At 44.4% G+C, this 18,282-nt stretch overlaps 2 protein-coding genes, 1 long non-coding RNA gene and 2 other non-coding genes across 5 annotated transcripts; 4 read left to right on the top strand and 1 right to left on the bottom strand.

The window, feature by feature from the left end:
- Positions 1-493: 493 nt before the first annotated feature.
- LOC112442662 (uncharacterized) lies at positions 494-6,825 on the bottom strand. Its single transcript, XR_003030902.2, has 3 exons — positions 5,790-6,825; positions 1,815-1,876; positions 494-1,378 (listed from the first exon to the last, which is right to left on the bottom strand). It is a non-coding gene; the product is annotated as an uncharacterized lncRNA (long non-coding RNA).
- Positions 1,482-1,553, top strand: TRNAC-GCA (transfer RNA cysteine (anticodon GCA)). Its single transcript has one exon. It is a non-coding gene; the product is annotated as a tRNA-Cys (tRNA).
- Positions 6,826-6,921: 96 nt separating the features above from the next.
- Positions 6,922-11,284, top strand: RPL23 (ribosomal protein L23). Its single transcript, NM_001035014.2, is given in 5 exon segments — positions 6,922-6,961; positions 7,548-7,631; positions 7,922-8,050; positions 10,933-11,046; positions 11,157-11,284. Coding segments are annotated over 5 exon segments (423 nt in total). The 5' UTR covers positions 6,922-6,948; the 3' UTR covers positions 11,240-11,284.
- Positions 7,663-7,798, top strand: LOC112442814 (small nucleolar RNA SNORA21). The gene has a single exon (XR_003031106.1). It is a non-coding gene; the product is annotated as a small nucleolar RNA SNORA21 (small nucleolar RNA).
- Positions 11,285-14,586: 3,302 nt separating the features above from the next.
- Positions 14,587-17,869, top strand: C19H17orf98 (chromosome 19 C17orf98 homolog). The gene is made up of 3 exons (NM_001206258.1): positions 14,587-14,793; positions 16,547-16,646; positions 17,712-17,869. The coding sequence occupies exons 1-3, from the start codon at positions 14,587-14,589 to the stop codon at positions 17,867-17,869; spliced, it is 465 nt and encodes a 154-aa protein (NP_001193187.1).
- Positions 17,870-18,282: the final 413 nt, after the last annotated feature.

Genomic DNA, 18,282 nt, shown 5'->3' with positions numbered 1-18,282 from the left:
AGTTTCTTTTTAAAACTCTGAAACAAAGGTAATAAAGTACAGCCCCCTAGTCTCATAGACTTCACATTCTAGTATAAGGTCAATATGCTAAGTCTGAGGTGTCCGACAGACATTTAAGAGGAAATTTAAGTATGCAGCTGGAGATCCTGTTATTTCTGAAGTTCAGAAACATGTCTGGATTTGAAATGTGATGTGAAGAGTTGTCAGTATATAGCTGGTAGCTGGTGAAAAGTCAGTCCCAGAAGTGTGCTAGATTCGACTCACACCGGCTTGTGAGAACCAATTGTTAAATTTTCCAGAATTTTTAAAGCCAGTTGATTTCACTTGAAATTAGCAGATGGGTGTTTTTACACTATGAGAATTGGCAAATCCTACAAATCAGGTCCTGGGCAGTTATTAGCCTTTTATCAGCACAATCCTACTTCTGACTAGTTCTGATGTTCTCCAAAAAGGAAGAGGCCAGCATCCTCTGAGGAGTAAAGATAAGATGTAGAAGGTTTGAGAATGGAGAACGTGTGTGAAATAATCATTTTAGAGAGTGAGAAAGTGAATCTAGCCAGTCAATGGTGGAGGAGTAATAGACATAGAGCCTGTTTCAGGTTGGTAGTGTGGTTCAGACTTCTGAGCACTCCTCTAACAACATTCTACTGCTTGGGTGCAAGCTTGGTGTAATGCCATAGTTGAGTTGAATGAATTAGAGTTTAATGAGTTGAGTTTAATGAGGTTTTGCTGATAGGTACCACCAGGGTTTGTAGTGAATCAGGCACTCTGCCAACTACTGTGAGGAATACAAAAGGGAAAGCAACATGATCCTACCCTCCAGGAACTTAGTCTATCGGAGAAACAAGATACAGATGCCAAGGGGGGGAAATTCCGGACAGTTGAGAAAGTAAATGTAGAGAGTAACAGAACTGTGAGGAAAGCTTGTTGATAATGAACAAGAAATGAAGTCAAAGACTTTCTTAATATTTGGTAGTGAAAAAGGAAAACTGGACAGGTGATCATAGCTAAAGGGAGGATTTTCCAACCTAGGGGAAATCTATTGATGTTTGAAGAAGCAAAGCGAGCGGAACAGACTCAAGATGCTGGAGATACCTTGGGAAAGACAAGGGAAGCACTTCCTTCCGTGCGCAAAGCATAGGCTGGGGATTCAGTACAACTTGGGATACAGGCAGGGAGGATAGAAATTAGACTTAAAGAATTCCCAGATGTCAGAGGTATAAGAGGTTGTAATTGTTGGAGGAGAGAAATCTCATTGCACACCACAGTGTGTCTGGCCGGACTGGACTTCGTCCTTCCATCCTTCCCTCTTACCTTTCGGGTCCGTTTCGGTCCAGATTGCTTTTTCTTTTGGTCTTTAGGCATCAACCTGGGAAACCTGAAAGAGTTAGTCATACATATCAAACTATTGTTAATCACCAAGGCACCGTCTGCTCCCCAAAACACTACAAATAAACTGTAATCTTCTTTCTACCAGCAGAGGGGGTATAGCTCAGGGGTAGAGCATTTGACTGCAGATCAAGAGGTCCCCGGTTCAAATCCGGGTGCCCCCTTGTGTCCTCACTTTTAAACCCTTATCCACTTCAACATGATAGGTAGCAAATATTTGGTCATTTGTCAGTGTTTTCTGGGAATACAGAAACTGGTCTACAGACATCTGTGGATTTCACATTCTAAAAAGGTCAACACCCAAATAAAGGAATTTCCGGTCCACCCAACGGGTTCCAATCTGAGTTTGGAAGTTGAATTCTTCCACGTCTGCCTGTGAGACCCTTTCCACATAGGGAAAAAAAATTTACTTCGCACTTCCTTACCTGTTTCATTCTTGTCCATTCATGTGTACAGCTTTCCAGAGGCTACATGATGTCACAACAGACTAAATGTGGAAACATGAAAATCCAGATGTCTTTCATTTAGCCAGATATCAAAGAAATTTCTAAAGGAACGTAAAGTGAAGCCACTCGTCTCATTATTTTTAAAATTTAAGTACAATTGTTTTTAAGCATATGTATTTTCTCAGCATTCAAAAAATGAAAAGCATGGCATCCGATGGCAAATTCTTCATGGCAAATAGATGGGGAAACAATGGAAACAGTGACAGACTTTATTTTCTTGGGCTCCAAAATCACTGCAGATGGTGACTGCAGCCACCAAATTAAAAGACACTTTTTCCTTGGAAGAAAAACTGTGACAAACCTAGACAGCATATTCAAAAGCAGAGACATTACTCTTCCAACAAAGGTCTGTCTAGTCAAAGCTGTGGTTTTCCAGTAGTCATGTATGGATATGAGAGTTGGACTATAAATACAGCTGAGCGCGCTTTTGAACTGTGGTGTTAGAGAAGACTCTTGAGAGTCCCTTGGACTGCAAGGAGATCCAACCAGGCAGTCCTAAAGGAAATCAGTCCTGAGTATTCATTGGAAGGACTGATGCTGAAGCTGAAGCTACAAATATTTTGGCCACCTGACTCATTGGAAAAGACCCTGATGCTGGGAAAGATTGAAGGCAGGAGGAGAAGGGGACGACAGAGGATGAGATGGTTGGATGGTATCATGGACGCAATGGACATGAGTTTGAGTAGGCTCCAGGAATTGGTGATGGACAGGGAAGCCTGGCATGCTGCAGTCCATGGGGTTGCCAAGAATCGGACATGACTAAACAACTGAACTTAACTGATTTTAACAGGTAATGGATCATCTTAAATATTTCACAATTTAAATTTCTAATCTGGTGACTGTCAGTAGATAGATATAATTATACAAACAAAACCTTTTTGGAGTCCTCAGTAATTTAAGAATGTAAAGGATATTCAGATGAAAATATTTGAGAACCAATGCTCTAAGTAACCAACCAAGACAACTGGCAGAATAGCAAATAATACAGGCAGAAAAGCAAAATTTCTGGAAAAATTGATTTTGGTTTTGGATGTGTTAATCTGAAGTGCCTGTGGAGGTGTCCCTATCACTGTTTCCATATACTAGCTAGAGCTAAGCAGAAATGTCTTAGGCTGAGATACAGAATTGGGAGTATAGGCTGAGATACAGAATTGGGAGTACTCTTGCCTGGAAAATCCCGTGGACAGAGAAGCATGGAAGCCTGCAGTCCATGGGGTAGTGAAGAGTCGGGCACGACTGAGCGAATTCACTTTCACTTTTCACTTTCATGCATTGGAGAAGGAAATGGCAACCCACTCCAGTGTTCTTGCCTGGAGAATCCCAGGGTCAGGGGAGCCTGGTGGGCTGCCGTCTATGGGGTCACACAGAGTCAGACATGACTGAAATGACTTAGAAGCGGCAGCAGCTTATTGATAGTAATGGAAGGTATTGGGTGGTGTGATAACTCAGAGAAATATACTGAGAAGGGGCAATGAGTAAGGAGAGAGAAATATAGCATAGTGGCTTAGAGCCTGTACTTTGGAATCAGTCAGATTCAGGACACCATTCCATCTCTACCTTTCATGATTTGTTTGATCTTGGACAAAAACACTTAACCTTTCTATTTCCTAGTTTCCTCATCTGTAAAATGAGATTAATAATACCTAAGTCACACGGTTGTGGGGAGGATTCAAGAAGTCACATTCCTATAAAATGGTTAACTCAATGATTAGTATTTAAGAACACTCCATAAATAGTAACTTCTATTATTACTAGCATCTTGGAAACCGTAGGTGAAGAGGGTTAAGAAGATGGGACCGGTCCCAGTGTGCAACAATGTGAGGTCAAGTAAGATAAAGACTGAGGAGTGTCCTTGGATTGCGGAAAGAGTAGGTCACGGGGACGTTCTAGTATAATTTATCAGTATACATAATTTGTAGTATAATTTCAGTCATATAGTGAGGAAATAAACTAGATTACAGGGGTTCAAGGAATGTGTGCACTCAGGAAGTAAAGAAATAGAGACAGATCATTTTGCAGCTCTGATTTTTATGGACCAATGAAACTATCCCAGAGATGGCGGTGTTGAGGTGGTGAAAAGTTGATGTAGGATGTAAAGGAACATTTTTAACAACAAAAAGGATGAAGACGATAATCCTTTAAATTGAGCAAATGTAGCTTTATGAGAAACACAGTATTTTCCAAATATTTCTAATTTTGCCATAGAAGACTGAAAATTCCTTCATGCCAGGATGCTGACATATGGAAACCATTGAGGTAGACTTCATTTGTTCAGCAATCATTTGCCACGTATTTATTGAGTCAGGCCCTATGCTGAATGCTGGGGATATACTGTTGAACAACAACAAAAAAACATGAACTCAGCTTTTACTGGAACGTATAGACTAACTGTGGGGGTGGGAAGTCATTCAACAAAGTCATGAAATACATATTTAAGAACTGAAATAAATAGTATGATGGAAAAATACCTCTTAAGAGAAGTCAGAGTAAAATTTCTCTAAGAAAAAGATATTTAAGCTGAGATCTGTAAAAATCAATAGATGTAAAAATGTAACACTTTACATGGTGTAAAAATACACAATGAGGGTAGTCAGGCTAGAGTATGCCAAGCATGTGTGAGGCCTATGGCTATTCAGGAGCATATATGGTATCTGGGACAAAAAGGCCAACTCCGCAGAGTGAGAGAGAACATGGTGCAAGATGAGGTTAGGAGGTAGAACAATGCTAGATCAGGGCCCAGTAGGCCATGATATGGATTTTAACTTTCATTCTGAGAGTACAGAAACCACTGGAGGATTTTCAGGAGAGTGACATAGTAATATTTACATTCTGAAAAATTATTTCTGGCCATTATATGAAGACTGAGTGGATGGATGAGGGAGAAATAGAGGCCAAGAGACCTATTGTGGAGCTTCAGTAGTTTAGGCAAGAGATGGAGGTGGCTTGGACCAGAGTGTTAGTAGAGGAGATAGAAGTGGATAGACTTCAGAGACACTGAGAAGGCAGACTGAAAAAACTTGGGCAGGAATCCCAGAGGCACACCTATGGTGGTTCCATTTATCAAGAGAGGCAAAAATGATAATGAAACCATATACTCAGAAACACATGGAATTCGGCTAAGTGGAGAGAGAGAAACTGGTAGCTAGAGAAACTGGCAGGAGCAAGTGAAGGATTTAAGAGTGAGAAGGATGATTTATAAATGGATAGATTTAGAGACCTCTTAATGTTGAAGTGCTCCAGAGGTTAGCCCATGATCTCTTTTATTTACACTTTCTTCTTTTTGAATTCATCCACTATCATGGCTTTACTTATATGCTGACAACTCCCAAATTTCTATCTCCCTCTTTCTGGAACTCCAGGCTAATACGTCCAACCTGCTATTGAAATTTCTCTCTTTTGGTCTAACAGACATCTAACTCAACATCTTCAAAACTGAACTGCTATTCTTACCCCCAAAGCTGTTCCTCTCACAGCTTTCCCCATCTCAGTTGATGGCAACTTGCTCAGACCTCAAGCTTTGGAAACATTTTCTCCTCTTTCTCTTCATCCCACATTTTGTTGGCTCTATCTCCAAACATATCCAGAATCTGATCACATTACAGTACTTCTACTGCTACCATTCTGGTCCAAACCACCACCATTTTTCTTTTGAGTTATTGCAAGAGCTTCCCAAATAGGTCTTCTTACTTGTATCTTTGTGTTCCCTCCCACAGTCTAGTCTCAATTAGAGTGATCCTTCTGACATATTAGTCAAATCATTTCCCTCCTCTGCTTACAACTTAATGATTTCCAATTCAGTCTGTAAATGTCAAAGTCCACAGTGATGTACAGAGCCCTACATGATCCAGTTCCATTACTTCTGACCTTCATTCTATTGCTTTTCACTTCACTTACTCTGTCCAGTCATTCCTGGCTTCCTTGCTGGTCCTCACATTGTTCAGGCACAATCCCACCTTAGAGTCTTTCATCGGTTGAGGACTCTGTCTGGACTGCTCTTCTTAGACAATCAAATTGCTAACGCCCTCATCTCAAAATCTTTGCCCTAATGTCAACTTCTTCCATAAAGCCCACACTGACCATTCTATTTTGAACTGCAATTTGCCCCTCTTCCCACTTCCAGATTCTTACTTTTTTTCTACTTTTGTTTTCATAGTATTTATCAGCATCTAACATACTATATGCTGCCATTATTACGTCTAAGGATTCGCTCAGTCGTGTCCGACTCTTTGCGTTCCCGTGGACTGTAGCCCACCAGGCTCCTCCGTCCATGGGATTCTCCAGGCAAGAGTACTGGAGTGGGTTGCCATTTCCTTTTCCAATTACGTCTATGGTTCTGTATCTAATACCCACCTTCATCACCACCCTGACTGGATGTAACTTTCATAAGGGCAAGAATGATTTGTTTTGTTCTGACGTAGTCTAGCCTGTGCCCAGGATAGAATCTGGAATCAGTAGTCTTTTAATATTTGAATGAATGCATCGACAGGAAGAAGCCTGAAGAATGGGAAAGCCTGAGGCAGTGAAAAGAATGATGAATATAGCAAGACATAGAAAGTACAAGTGGGGTTGGGACCAAGCACACACAATATGGAGTTATCTGTAGCCCTATAATGGCACCTCTCAGTTGTATCACAGCCTAATGAAACCATTTCCAGCTCTTTAGCCCTTGCCCTCAACGCCCGTGCGTTCTCTGGGGCCATTTAATCATTTCTGAATCTCTAGTGTCCATCTAAGTCCCTGGCACATAGTGTTCAGAAAAGGGGTCCGATCAATTAAACCAATGTTTCTGTGTCCCAAACAACTACTCCCAAGCTCCTATTGAAAGTACTCTGGGGTATCATTCATTCCGCAGCCTTCAACCCCGAACACCGCTCACTTTGTATCGCGAGCTCTAGGTGACGTCCCGCATTTATTACGTAATAAGACAGCGCCCTGGGGAAAGAGGCGGATTGAGCAAACTCCGGGTCACGTGCCAAGATTGGGCGGGGCGTCGGAGTTCATATCCCAGTGTCCTTTGTATCTACTTCCTTTTTGTCCCTTTCCGGCCTTCAAGATGTCGAAGCGAGGTGAGCTTTTGACTTTGGAAGATCCTTCGCCATCTGTTGCGCTGTGGCAGCTGGCCTTGCCGGCAGCGGCGGCCGTGGGCAGCTGGGGCGATTTGCTATGCGCGAGGCCCGAGAGGGCTTGGAGGGTTCATCGGGAGAGCACCGGGAGAGCCCCTGAAAGTGACGGGGGCCGGCTGGAGGGTTGAGTTGGCAGGATCCAGTCGTGACTCTAGGTCGAACTCTGCGGGTTCACTCCGCGTCACCGCTGCAGTAACGGGATTGGAGTTGGACTGACTTAAGCCCCAGTGTGGGCGCCTTGTGCAGTCTCCCACCCTGCAGGAAGAATTGAGTGGTGCAAAAGTTGGATCGAGAATTGAGTCTTCCGGGCCAGTTAATCTCAGTCTAATGTCGTCGTAGTGAGGACTTGGCTGTTGGCCTTGAGAACTGTGTGGCACATGGGGCAGGGAGTGTGTGGATTCCTAAAGAGAACGAATCTACAGTGTGCCGTTTCCCAAAGCATACGCGAGTGAACTTCTACTTTAAGCATGTGAAAGGGACTTCGAACCGTGACTGGGCAGTGACCTCCTGTTTCCCTTCCTACTTACAGGACGTGGTGGGTCCTCTGGTGCGAAATTCCGGATTTCCTTGGGTCTTCCGGTTGGAGCCGTGATTAACTGTGCTGACAACACAGGTGAGACCTTCGGCTGCCCCCTGCCATACTCACCCTTTTAAAAGCACTCAGTGGGCCTTTTGCTGATGACCCGCTGAGCCGTCAAGAAAGGGCAGAGTGAAAACACCGCTTTTGGGTGAAGCGGCAGCTTGTTGTGTTGTTTTGCTTCAATCGGTGGTGTGACAGGGTGTTCCACCTAGTGGGGACTATCTGCTTGGGAGTGTAAGTGGAGGAGGTGGTGTTGGAAAATAGCAGCACTGCCTGATTGGCCTTCAAAAGTAGTCTCCATGTTTGTTTACATTCTTTTATAGGAGCCAAAAATCTATATATCATCTCTGTGAAGGGGATCAAGGGACGATTGAATAGACTTCCTGCTGCTGGTGTGGGTGACATGGTGATGGCCACAGTCAAGAAAGGCAAACCAGAGCTCAGAAAGAAGGGTGAGTAGAGAGATGGAATTCTCCTTTTGGTCTATGGACAGTTGAAAGATTTCTCTCATTATTGGAAAAATGGAACAGTAATTTTGCCATTCTCAGGGCCTCTTAAAGCTTGATCTAGTTAACAGTAGTTAACAGACTTGTCTCACATACCTACACTAAAGAGCCATGTCCTACTGGGATTTACAGTCCATCCACACATGATTCCTTCTCAAGCTGTCTCCTTTTAGTTCTTGTTTTTTTGTTTCAACTTATATTCCTTCCTTTGTGCCTCCGATTCTTGCTGTGTCCCCTATCTGGAATATTCTAATTCTAGTCGTCGTCTGCTCATTTCCTTCTTGACACCTCTCCTTAACCCATTCTCTCCCCTTTCCCAAATAACCTTGAATCCAGGTGGTAATTTTTGTATGTGACATTTAGGGTTGTCTCTTCTGTGAGAGCAGATAATTGTCTTTAGTTAGTTGCTGATTACTTGGCTACAGACTAGGTGGTACCAGATGAGAGTTAAGCCTTAAGACCTGAATCACCCCAGGCAAGTTTCTTTTCAGGAACTAATTTGAAAGGGAGTGATGATACATATGGCAAAGGAAATGGCAGCCCACTCCAGTATTCTTGCCTGGAAAATTCTGTGGACGGTGGAGCCTTGTAGGCTGCTGTCCATGGGGTCGCAAAGAGTTGGACACGACTGAGCAACTTAACTTTTCACTTTCTAATGATACATAGATGAGATTAACTCAGAGTTGCGACTGAACAAAAAGTTCAGTATGGTTACTTCTAAATCTCTTCTGATAGAAACTGAAACCTGAGGCTGCTCATTGCCTAATTGTGGACCACCCCAAAAAGTTTTCCCACTACATGTATGGATTAGGGGTTGGGGCTGAGACAGTGCTGAATTGTCTGCCTTTACAGCTTCTGATATTCAATGCACTGACTTTCTAGCTCTGTTGACCTTCAGTATGCACTTGGGGACTTGATAGGCAAGGAATAACCATTGCAGTTAAGCACTGATAAAGCAGTGTGTTGATCAGGGTTAGCATGCAACTGGACAGGCTGTCCTCCTAGAACACGTGCTGGGTCTGGTCTGTGGCCTGGGAACCTGTCAGGGAAGGGCAGAGCAGTTGTCCATCACTGTGGGTGAGATGGCAGCAGGGCATGCTGTCTGTCTCAATCAGTTGTGGGACAGACCAGAACACTTCTTGTTTTAAAGCTAGGTCTGACTTTCCAACTCTATTACTTTATTCTTCGGGCCTTGTTTCTTCTAAATGATACTGTTAGCCCTTGAACAGCATGGGTTTGAACTGCACGGGTGCACTTAAACACAGATTTTTTTCCCACTAAATATATATTACTGTCACACAACCTGAGGTTGAATCAGCAGATACAGAGGGTCAACTAAAAGTTACAGATGGGTTTTAGACTACACATTATAACACGCAGAAATGTGAGAAAGGACAGGACTGGAAATCCAGAATCCTGAATTCATATGACCTTATTTATTAGATTCATTTGTGAGAATTGCTAAATACATAAGCGTCCAATGGAGAGTCTCAGTCAGCATTACCTGTCACTCAGTGTGTATCCCATTGTTAAAAATTCAAAAGACTGTCTGAACATAGTACTTGCTTCAAGGATAGCCTAAAAAATCCCCTATTTCCAGTCTCATCTTAAAATATGGGGCTTCCCTGGTAGCTCAGTCGGTAAAGAATCTGCCTGCAGGGCAGGACACCCCGGTTTGATCCCTGGGTCAGGAAGATTCCCTGGTGAAGGAAATGGCAACCCACGCCAGTATTCTTGCCTGGAAAGTCCTATGGACAGAGGAATCTGTTCGGCTACAGTCAGGGTCGCACAAGTAGGACACAACTTAGCGACTAAACCACCACATCTTACATATAGAAATTTTAACTATTATCCCTAGTTTGCAAGAGGAAAGCTTAAATATCATAAGATTGCATGACCTGTTCAAGGTCTCCAAACTACTGTCAGTCAAGATTTGAATTCAGGTCTGTCTGACTCTAGTAAGTGAAGTCAATGCTTTAAATATCTGGGAAATATTCACTTTAGAGCAGGTAGGTTTTAAAAAGTTACTTATGACCCTGGAAAGCAGTTTCTCAAAAAGTTAAACCTAGAGTTAATTAAATAAGAAATACAAGTTGAATTTCTGTTAAGCAACTCTTAGGCCTCCAAGAGATGATCATTTTTTTGTATTTTGTTGTATGTTCTATCTTCCATTGTAAGTAAGACCATTTCCTTCCCATAACTCATTCTTGCTTCACAGATGATTGTCTTGGATATAAAAAATTATAGAAATGTATAATCATTTAAAGTGATTGTGTTCTGTGCATGTGCCCTGAGATATTTAGGTTAATTCCAAGGTTGCCTATTAAAACATGTACCTTGCAGTTAAAATGGCATAAAGTGCTAATTTTATATCAAAGTTTGTACTTGGAGGTCCTGATAGAAATGAGGATGGAATATTGTGTAATGAGGAGTTACTAGCTTGGCCTCTCTAGTATGAGGAAGGTCCGTTTCTCAATACTATGACATTGGGATCTTAACAGTACCTACCTCTTGGGTGAAGTAGGGAAATGTATAGAATGTGCTTAACAAGTTTCCTGTTGGTATGTTGCTGATCTGTACTCCCAGAGTACAGATTCATGCTTGTAAGGAAATGCTTATAGTTTGAACTTAGAAGTAAGGTCTTTCCTTAAGGGGTGATGGATATTTATTCTCTTTTGCACTTGATTTTAGGAAATGTAAAAGCTAATGAGGACGCATTCTGTCCAAATGGGGAATGTTGGGAAGCTAGACAAGGTGTAAACCGCTTTTCTCATGGTGACATTGGTACTTGACAGGTTTAATGACAACTGTTTTTTTTCCCCTCTCAGTACATCCAGCGGTGGTAATTCGACAACGAAAGTCATACCGGAGAAAAGATGGTGTGTTTCTTTACTTTGAAGATAATGCAGGGGTCATAGTAAACAATAAAGGCGAGATGAAAGGTAAGAAAGAATCCATGTCTTTGTTCAGCTTTTGAGATTTGATGATTCAACTCAAGAAGTGTGCAAGGAAAGGACCCTTTGAGCTTGTGTCGCTTCATTCTTTTATGCAGGTTCCGCCATCACAGGACCAGTTGCAAAGGAATGTGCAGACTTGTGGCCCAGGATTGCATCCAACGCTGGCAGCATTGCATGATTCTTTGGTGTATTTGTAAAAAAAATAAAAATTATTTGCTCCCAATGCTTGCCCTCCTGTTTGTTTCTACATGTTACTCTTGATACCACCTAATCCTTACCTGAATTTTTTAGTTCTTAAATTATAGATGATATATACTGTTTGTTAGCCCAGGTAACTGCCCTGCAATTAGAAAGCTATTTGAGATAAGGTAGAATGTATGGTCAGATCCTGGACACTCATGGACTTCAAGGAATGATGTGAATAGGGACACCCTTTGGGGTACACACGTATATAATGTGCACTTTGCAGTTACAGGTTTTCTTTGGGTAAATTGGTACATGAATGCATTTATATTTATAAAACCTAACACGTGGTAATTGTTCTCATGAAAGATGACTAAGTTGTTAATATCTACAAGTCTTTTTTTTTTTTTTTTTGCTATCAAAACTATTTCGACAGCATACATCTTCCAAACCCTAGCTTGAGAATAAAAGATGATAGAATGTTAACACAGCAGGCTAATACCCTTTTTCCTCCCCCAAGCCATGAGAGTTGATTTAGGTAACATTCATGGAGAAGGCAGTGGTAACCCACTCCAGTACTCTTGCCTGGAAAATCCCATGGACGGAGGACCTTGGTAGGCTGCAGTCCATGAGGTCACGAAGAGTCAGACACGGCTGAGACTTCACCTTCATGCATTGGAGAAGGAAATGGCAACCCACTGCAGTGTTCTTGCCTGGAGAATCCCAGGGACGGGGAAGCCTGGTGGGCTGCTGTCTATGGGGTCGCACAGAGTCGGACATGACTGAAGCAACTTAGCAGCAGCAGCAGGGCTTGAGAAATGAGCGCTCGGCTGGTTTGGATCAGTAGTCTGGCCTAAAGATGTTGGAAGAGGATTTTTACACTAGTTTGTGTTCATGTATCTAGCAGAGTTTGTACAGTAGATCTGTCTCCCCTACCCCATCCTCCAGACTGGTGAATTTCAAGTGTTTAATGTGACATGAAGCCCCCAGGTACTCCCAAGAAACTGACTGCCAATACAGGAGATCAGGGTGGGGAAGATTCCCTTGGAGGAGGAAATGGCAACCCACTCCAATATTGTTTGGAAAATTCCATGGACACAGGAGCCTGACGGGCCACAGTCCATGGGGTTGCAGAGAGCCAAGACATGACAGTGTCAAAAGCTATAGACTTCTATGATTTCACATTTGACTTAATGTAAGACTTGCCTATCCTAGTATAAAAAGATTAAACATGCTAAGTTGATACATCAGGACCATTGATTATGTACAAGTATGTGGTGGGTTAGTTGGGAAGTGATGTCCGAATCTTAGGACCCCATGGACTGTATCCTGCCAGGCTTTGTCCATGGGATTCTCCAGGCAAGAATACCGGAGCTGGTTGCCATTTCCTTCTCCAAGGGATCTTCCTGACCCAGGGATCGAATCCTGGTTTCCTTCACTGCAGGCTGATTCTTTACCAACTCAGCTAAACAGGTATAATGCAAACTTTTTCTAATTAATACATGTGCTTTTGTACAATAAACAGGCTTCCCTTGTAGCTCACTGGGTAAAAATCTGCCTGCAATGCAGGAGACCCAGGTTCTACCCTGGGTTGGGAAGATCTCCTGGAGAAAGAAATGGCAACCCACTCCAGTATTCTTGCCTGGAGAATCCCATGGACAGAGGAGCTTGGCAAGATACAGTCCGCGGGGGTTACAGCAGTCAGACCTGACTTAGCAATGAAACAATCACCACAATAAACTGGTAACATAAAAGAATTCCTGAATTTGTTGCCTCATTTGTGAATAGCACCTCAGTTCATAGGAGCAGAGGAATTTCTAAAGGCCCTTTGTAAAGCATCTATATAAAGGGAAATTGGGGAAGTAAACTAGAAAGAAAAATCACTTTAACCATAATTGGAGAAAATGATTGTTCATGTTTTGCTATATCCTATTATATACACAAAATTAACCAGAGGGGAAAAGTATGGTAATATGTGTCAACTTACTGTTTTGATGGGTTTTTTAATTTATCAGGAGGAGATATATTAGCTGATGAATTGGGTAGGGAGGGGAGAAGTGATTTAAGTGGATATACTGGAAGTCAGGAGGTAAGTTCTGGTTCTGGATCTGCCACTAAATGAATTAGGAAATATCCCAACATTGCCGAACTTCAACTTCAGTTCAGTTGCTCAGTCATGTCCGACTCTGTGACCCCATGAATCGCAGCATGCCAGGCCTCCCTGTCCATCACCAACTCCCAGAGTTTACCCAAACTCACGTCCATCGATGATCCAGCCATCTCATCCTCTGTCATCCCCTTCTCCTCCCGCCCCCAATCCCTCCCAGCATCAGGGTCTTTTCCAATGAGTCAACTCTTCCCATGAGGTGGCCAAAGTATTGGAGTTTCAGCTTCAACATCAGTCCTTCCAATGAACACCCAGGACTGATCTCCTTTAGGATGGACTGGTTGGATCTCCTTGCAGTCCAAGGGACTCTCAAGAGTCTTCTCCAACACCACAGTTCAAAAGCATCAATTCTTTGGTGCTCAGCTTTCTTTATAGTCTGACTCTCACATCCATACATGACCACTGGAAAAACCATAGCCTTGACTAGACAGACCTTTGTTGGCAAAGTAATGTCTCTGCTTTTGAATATGCTATCTAGGTTGGTCATAACTTTCCTTCCAAGGAGTAAGCGTCTTATTTTCATGGTTGCAGTCACCATCTGCAGTGATTTTGGAGCCCAGAAAAATAAAGTCTGACACTGTTTCCACTGTTTCCCCATCTATTTGCCATGAAGTGATGGGACCGGATGCCATGATCTTAGTTTTCTGAATGTTGAGCTTTAAGCCAACTTTTTCACTCTCCTCTTTCACTTTCATCAAGAGGCTTTTTAGTTCCTCTTCACTTTCTACCAAAAGGGTGGTGTCAACCTACTGTTCTGTAAAATTCGAGTTGGAAGTAGATGCTGTCTGAACTGATCCATTCAGGGTTCAGGCTTTTCAAAGGAACTGGGTTTGGTAAATGTATATAACAACGTGGGAGCAGAGAACCTTGCTCTTAAAAGGAGCACGGGGAGTTGGGACCGACTGCGCTCACAGCCACATTCAGTCATCCCCCTTCTCTTCAATCTCTGAATCCTCTTGCATAGTTCCCTCCTAGACATCCCTCACCTCGGGACCATGCAAGCAACTACCCCCACATCCCTGTGAGGCTACCCCGTAGGATGGGGACAATCGGGTTTGTGTCCCCTACTGTGACGCCTACGTGATGTTTAATTCCACGTCACAATGTGCCGGGGAGCCTCCACCTAGGACACTCCGCTTCTGCCAGAAAAGCCCTCGGAGGCTGCGGTGGTCTGAATGGCGCACCTTTGCGCGTGTCCTCTGCGGCGGGAGAAGGGGTTCATTCTGGATGGGGTGGCGGTGAGCACCATGGCCCGCTCCTACGAGCACCTGAGGCCCAAGCTCTGGTCGGCGATTCCGCCCTACAACGCGCAGCAGGACTGCCACTCCCGCCGGTACTTCCGGAGCCGCGTGGTTCCGCCGATCCTGCGGGAGACTGATCAGGTACCCGAGCCCCGCGTAGGACCCGGCTATCTGCGTCCGCAGAGCTTGGCCCAGGTGGCGGGCTGACTTCCCAGATCCGGGCGTCTCATGCCAGCGCCCTCACCACCACGGAGGCTGCCGGATTTGCACCCTCTCAGCTTTCTGGATGAAACTCCAGAATTGCTGGAGGCAGGAGACAGGTGTTGAGCACGAACTTACTGAGCTCACCTTCCATGCCTGAATTTGAGAATGATCTCATTTCAGATCTCTGCGAGCCTCTGCCAAAGAAATTGGGTTCGTTGTCCTTTTTGGCGTCACGGATTCACCCTTTGGGGTGATCTCACGCCGCAGATTCTCAAAGCCCGACCCCGCGAGGCCCACTAGGCGAGGTGCCCTCGGTCCGGTGACGTAATGCGACCTTCTTTGAACAGATTGAAAGGAAACCTCCCAACTTACCCAGCCCTCGCTTCTACTCAGTTGCACATCCCCCTTACAGGGATCAAAGATTCTGAGGCTATTACAGGCTGACGGCTCCAATTTTTTCAACCCTTTTGCTTCCAGTATTTGTGACTATTAATACATATCAGTGATACGGGGAGAGGAGGACTGAATGCGGGTTATTCTGTGAACACGTCTTGGAGTTTCAGTGGTCCCGGGTGGTTGTGTGCTCATGTGCGTTCGTTCGGTACAGGCACACGGACTCACATAGGTGTGTTCCATATTTGGGTGTGTTCACTGGCTACTCATGTAATATTTATAACACAAGGAAACAGAAAATGGGGGAAAACTCCAGAACTTAAAAGTTGAAAAATAATATGATGTACACACTTTTGAAACTTTCTATGTTCCATTTTGTAAGTTTTCTTTAGTCGTCACAACCACCGTTTGTGGTAGGTGGTATTTTCATTTAAATGAAGATCGTGTTTACTGAAATTTGCCAGACCCTTTATTTGAGGTCAGTTTATGTCTCACTTCAACCTCAAAGTACTGTTGAGGAAACTGAGCTCCAAAAAAGCTGTGTCTTTGACCTAAGGTCTTGTTAGGGGCAGAACTGGAATTAGAACCAGTTTTCCCTGATGTTTCAGACAGTAAAGAATCTGCCTGTGATGTGGGAGACCTGGGTTCAATCCCTGGGTTGGGAAGACCCCTGGAGAAGGGAATGGCTACCCCCCTCCAGTATTCTTACCTGGAGAATTTCATGGATAGAGGAGTCTGGCAGCCTACAGGCTGCTGCTGCTGCCTGCATCACTTCAGTCGTGTCTGACTCTGTGTGACCCCATAGACGGCAGCCTACCAGGCTCCCCCGTCCCTGGGATTCTCCAGGCAATAACACTGGAGTGGGTTGCCATTTCCTTCTCCAATGCATGAAAGTGAAAAGTGAAAGGGAAGTCTCTCAGTTGTGTCCAACTCTTCGAGACTCCATGGACTGCAGCCTACCAGGCTCCTCTGTCCATGGGATTTTCCAGGCAAGAGTACTGGAGTGGGGTGCCATTTCCTTCTCCAGGCTACAGGCTATGGGTTCCCAAAGAGTTGGATAGGACTGAGCGACTAACACTTATACTTTCTCTGGCATTAGACACTGAGCCTGTAACTACCAAACTACAACGCATCTCACTGAAAGGCAATAGGTCACTAAGTATATTTAATCTGTCTGGCCCTTTTACCCCTGGGCTGTGACCTCTCCCTCCCCCAACAAGACAGGAGGCAGGGGTTGGACTGTGCTTTTATCGGCATCATGGCTGACAGTCTTCTGCATTTTCTCTCTCACTCTCAGGATCATGGCGGTACAGGAAGGGATGGTTGGATAGTGGATTATTTCCACATCTTCGGGCAAGGACAGAGATACCTCAACAGGAGAAACTGGGCAGGGGCAGGCAAGTGCCACCTCCCTTTCGAATCTCATCATGATCTCACCTGGGAAGAGTGGTGTGCCTTCCACAGTGAGAGAAACTGGGTCCTAAAGAGACCTGGAAGGGAAAGAGACCCAGCGACTGACTGCATCCTCCAGTTTTCTTCTCATGCATGAGCAGATTGTGTTACAGTGCTCCCTGATAGTTAGTTATTGAGCACCCACTGTATATCAGGTGCTTTTTATCCTCAGAATATCCTCAAGTTACAGCCAGGGAAATTGAGTTTTAGAGAGTTAAAATGATTTGTTAAGAAAGGTTGGAGTTCCATGGTGGCTCAGTGGTAAAGAATCTGCCTGCCGATACAGAAGATATGGGTTCAATCCCTGCTTTGGGAAGATCCCCTGGAGGAGGAAATGGCAAACCACTCCAGTATTTTTGCCTGGGAAATCCCATGGACAGAGGAGCCTGGCAGGCTATAGTCTATGGGGTCGCAAGAGTCAGACATGACTTAGCAATTACACCACCACCAACACCAAGAAGGGCTGAGCTGAGATTCAAATTACACTATTTCCAAGGGAAGCCTGTGTTCTCATTGCTCCCAGAGCAGACTGTGTCCTCCTCACTCTCCAGGCCCAATTTAGCAGCAGTAGGAAAAGTGAGCGTTGAGAGCTGTTTTTCTGGCAGGGTAAGCCCTCCTCCTACCCCACCTAGTCACATGATCCCTCGCACCATTGGCCAAATTGAGCTCATCTGTTTTCTCCAGATGGGTCAGATACAAGGGTGAAATCTTCTCAGTTCTCCAGGGTGCAAGGCAAGTTCAGCCGAGCCCAGAAGCTTCTGGCCCTTCTTCTCCCAGCACATATCATCCATGCTCCCTCTGCATGCTATCCCTAGTATGAGGATTGGTTTCCAGGATTCCATCTGTCTCTTCCACCTCATCCACCCTTGGCTCTTCAGGACTCAGGGTTCAGCAGGGACGTGGGAGCACAGTGACTATAACTGAGTGAGCCTCCTATGCCAGCCCAATGGGAGTAGGGAAAACAAGAAAGGGCTGAATATAGGCTCAGGCCTCTCTCTCTGTCCCCCAAGGGCATTCTCTCCAGCAAGTGACCGGGCATGACCACTATAATACCAATCTGAAAGCAATCCAGGGGTTCAATGGTCGGTTTGGCTATCGCCGGAACACTCCAGCCCTTCGCCACTGCCCATCTGTCTTTGGAGAGATCACCAGGTTCCCTCTCTTTTAACAGCAGCTCTTCTCTTCATGCTCCTCCACCTGAATTTCTAAAACAGATGTGTATATGAACTCTCAGTGTTATTTTATAATAAAACTTTTGTGTAAGTGCCTCAGTGTGCTGTTTCATCCCTGAGACTGGGGGAGGGGGAAAGCTAGTTTCTCCACCCTCAGCTTCTCTACCCTGTGGAGGAGGTGGGAGCGGAAAGTGCCCTTAAACTCTGTGTAAATAGATTGCCAGACTTGAGAGGAGAAGCCTCTGGCCTCCCCTATATAAGGAGGAAGCACACTACTTAAGCCCTCAGAAACCCTTTCCCAGGCATCAGGAGGGCCCAGGTCAGAAGCTACCTACTGTATCCATCAAGAACAGAGCAGGCAACGTGGCCACAGGGATTGTTGGTTGTCCTGAGGAGTTTCTGATTTTTC

The sequence above is a fragment of the Bos taurus genome, chromosome 19 (assembly GCF_002263795.3).
Source record: "Bos taurus isolate L1 Dominette 01449 registration number 42190680 breed Hereford chromosome 19, ARS-UCD2.0, whole genome shotgun sequence".
In the NCBI taxonomy this organism is placed as follows: Eukaryota; Metazoa; Chordata; class Mammalia; order Artiodactyla; family Bovidae; genus Bos; species Bos taurus.
The sequence above is the reverse complement of the archived record's forward strand: the minus strand, read 5'-3'. Positions and strand labels throughout refer to the sequence as shown.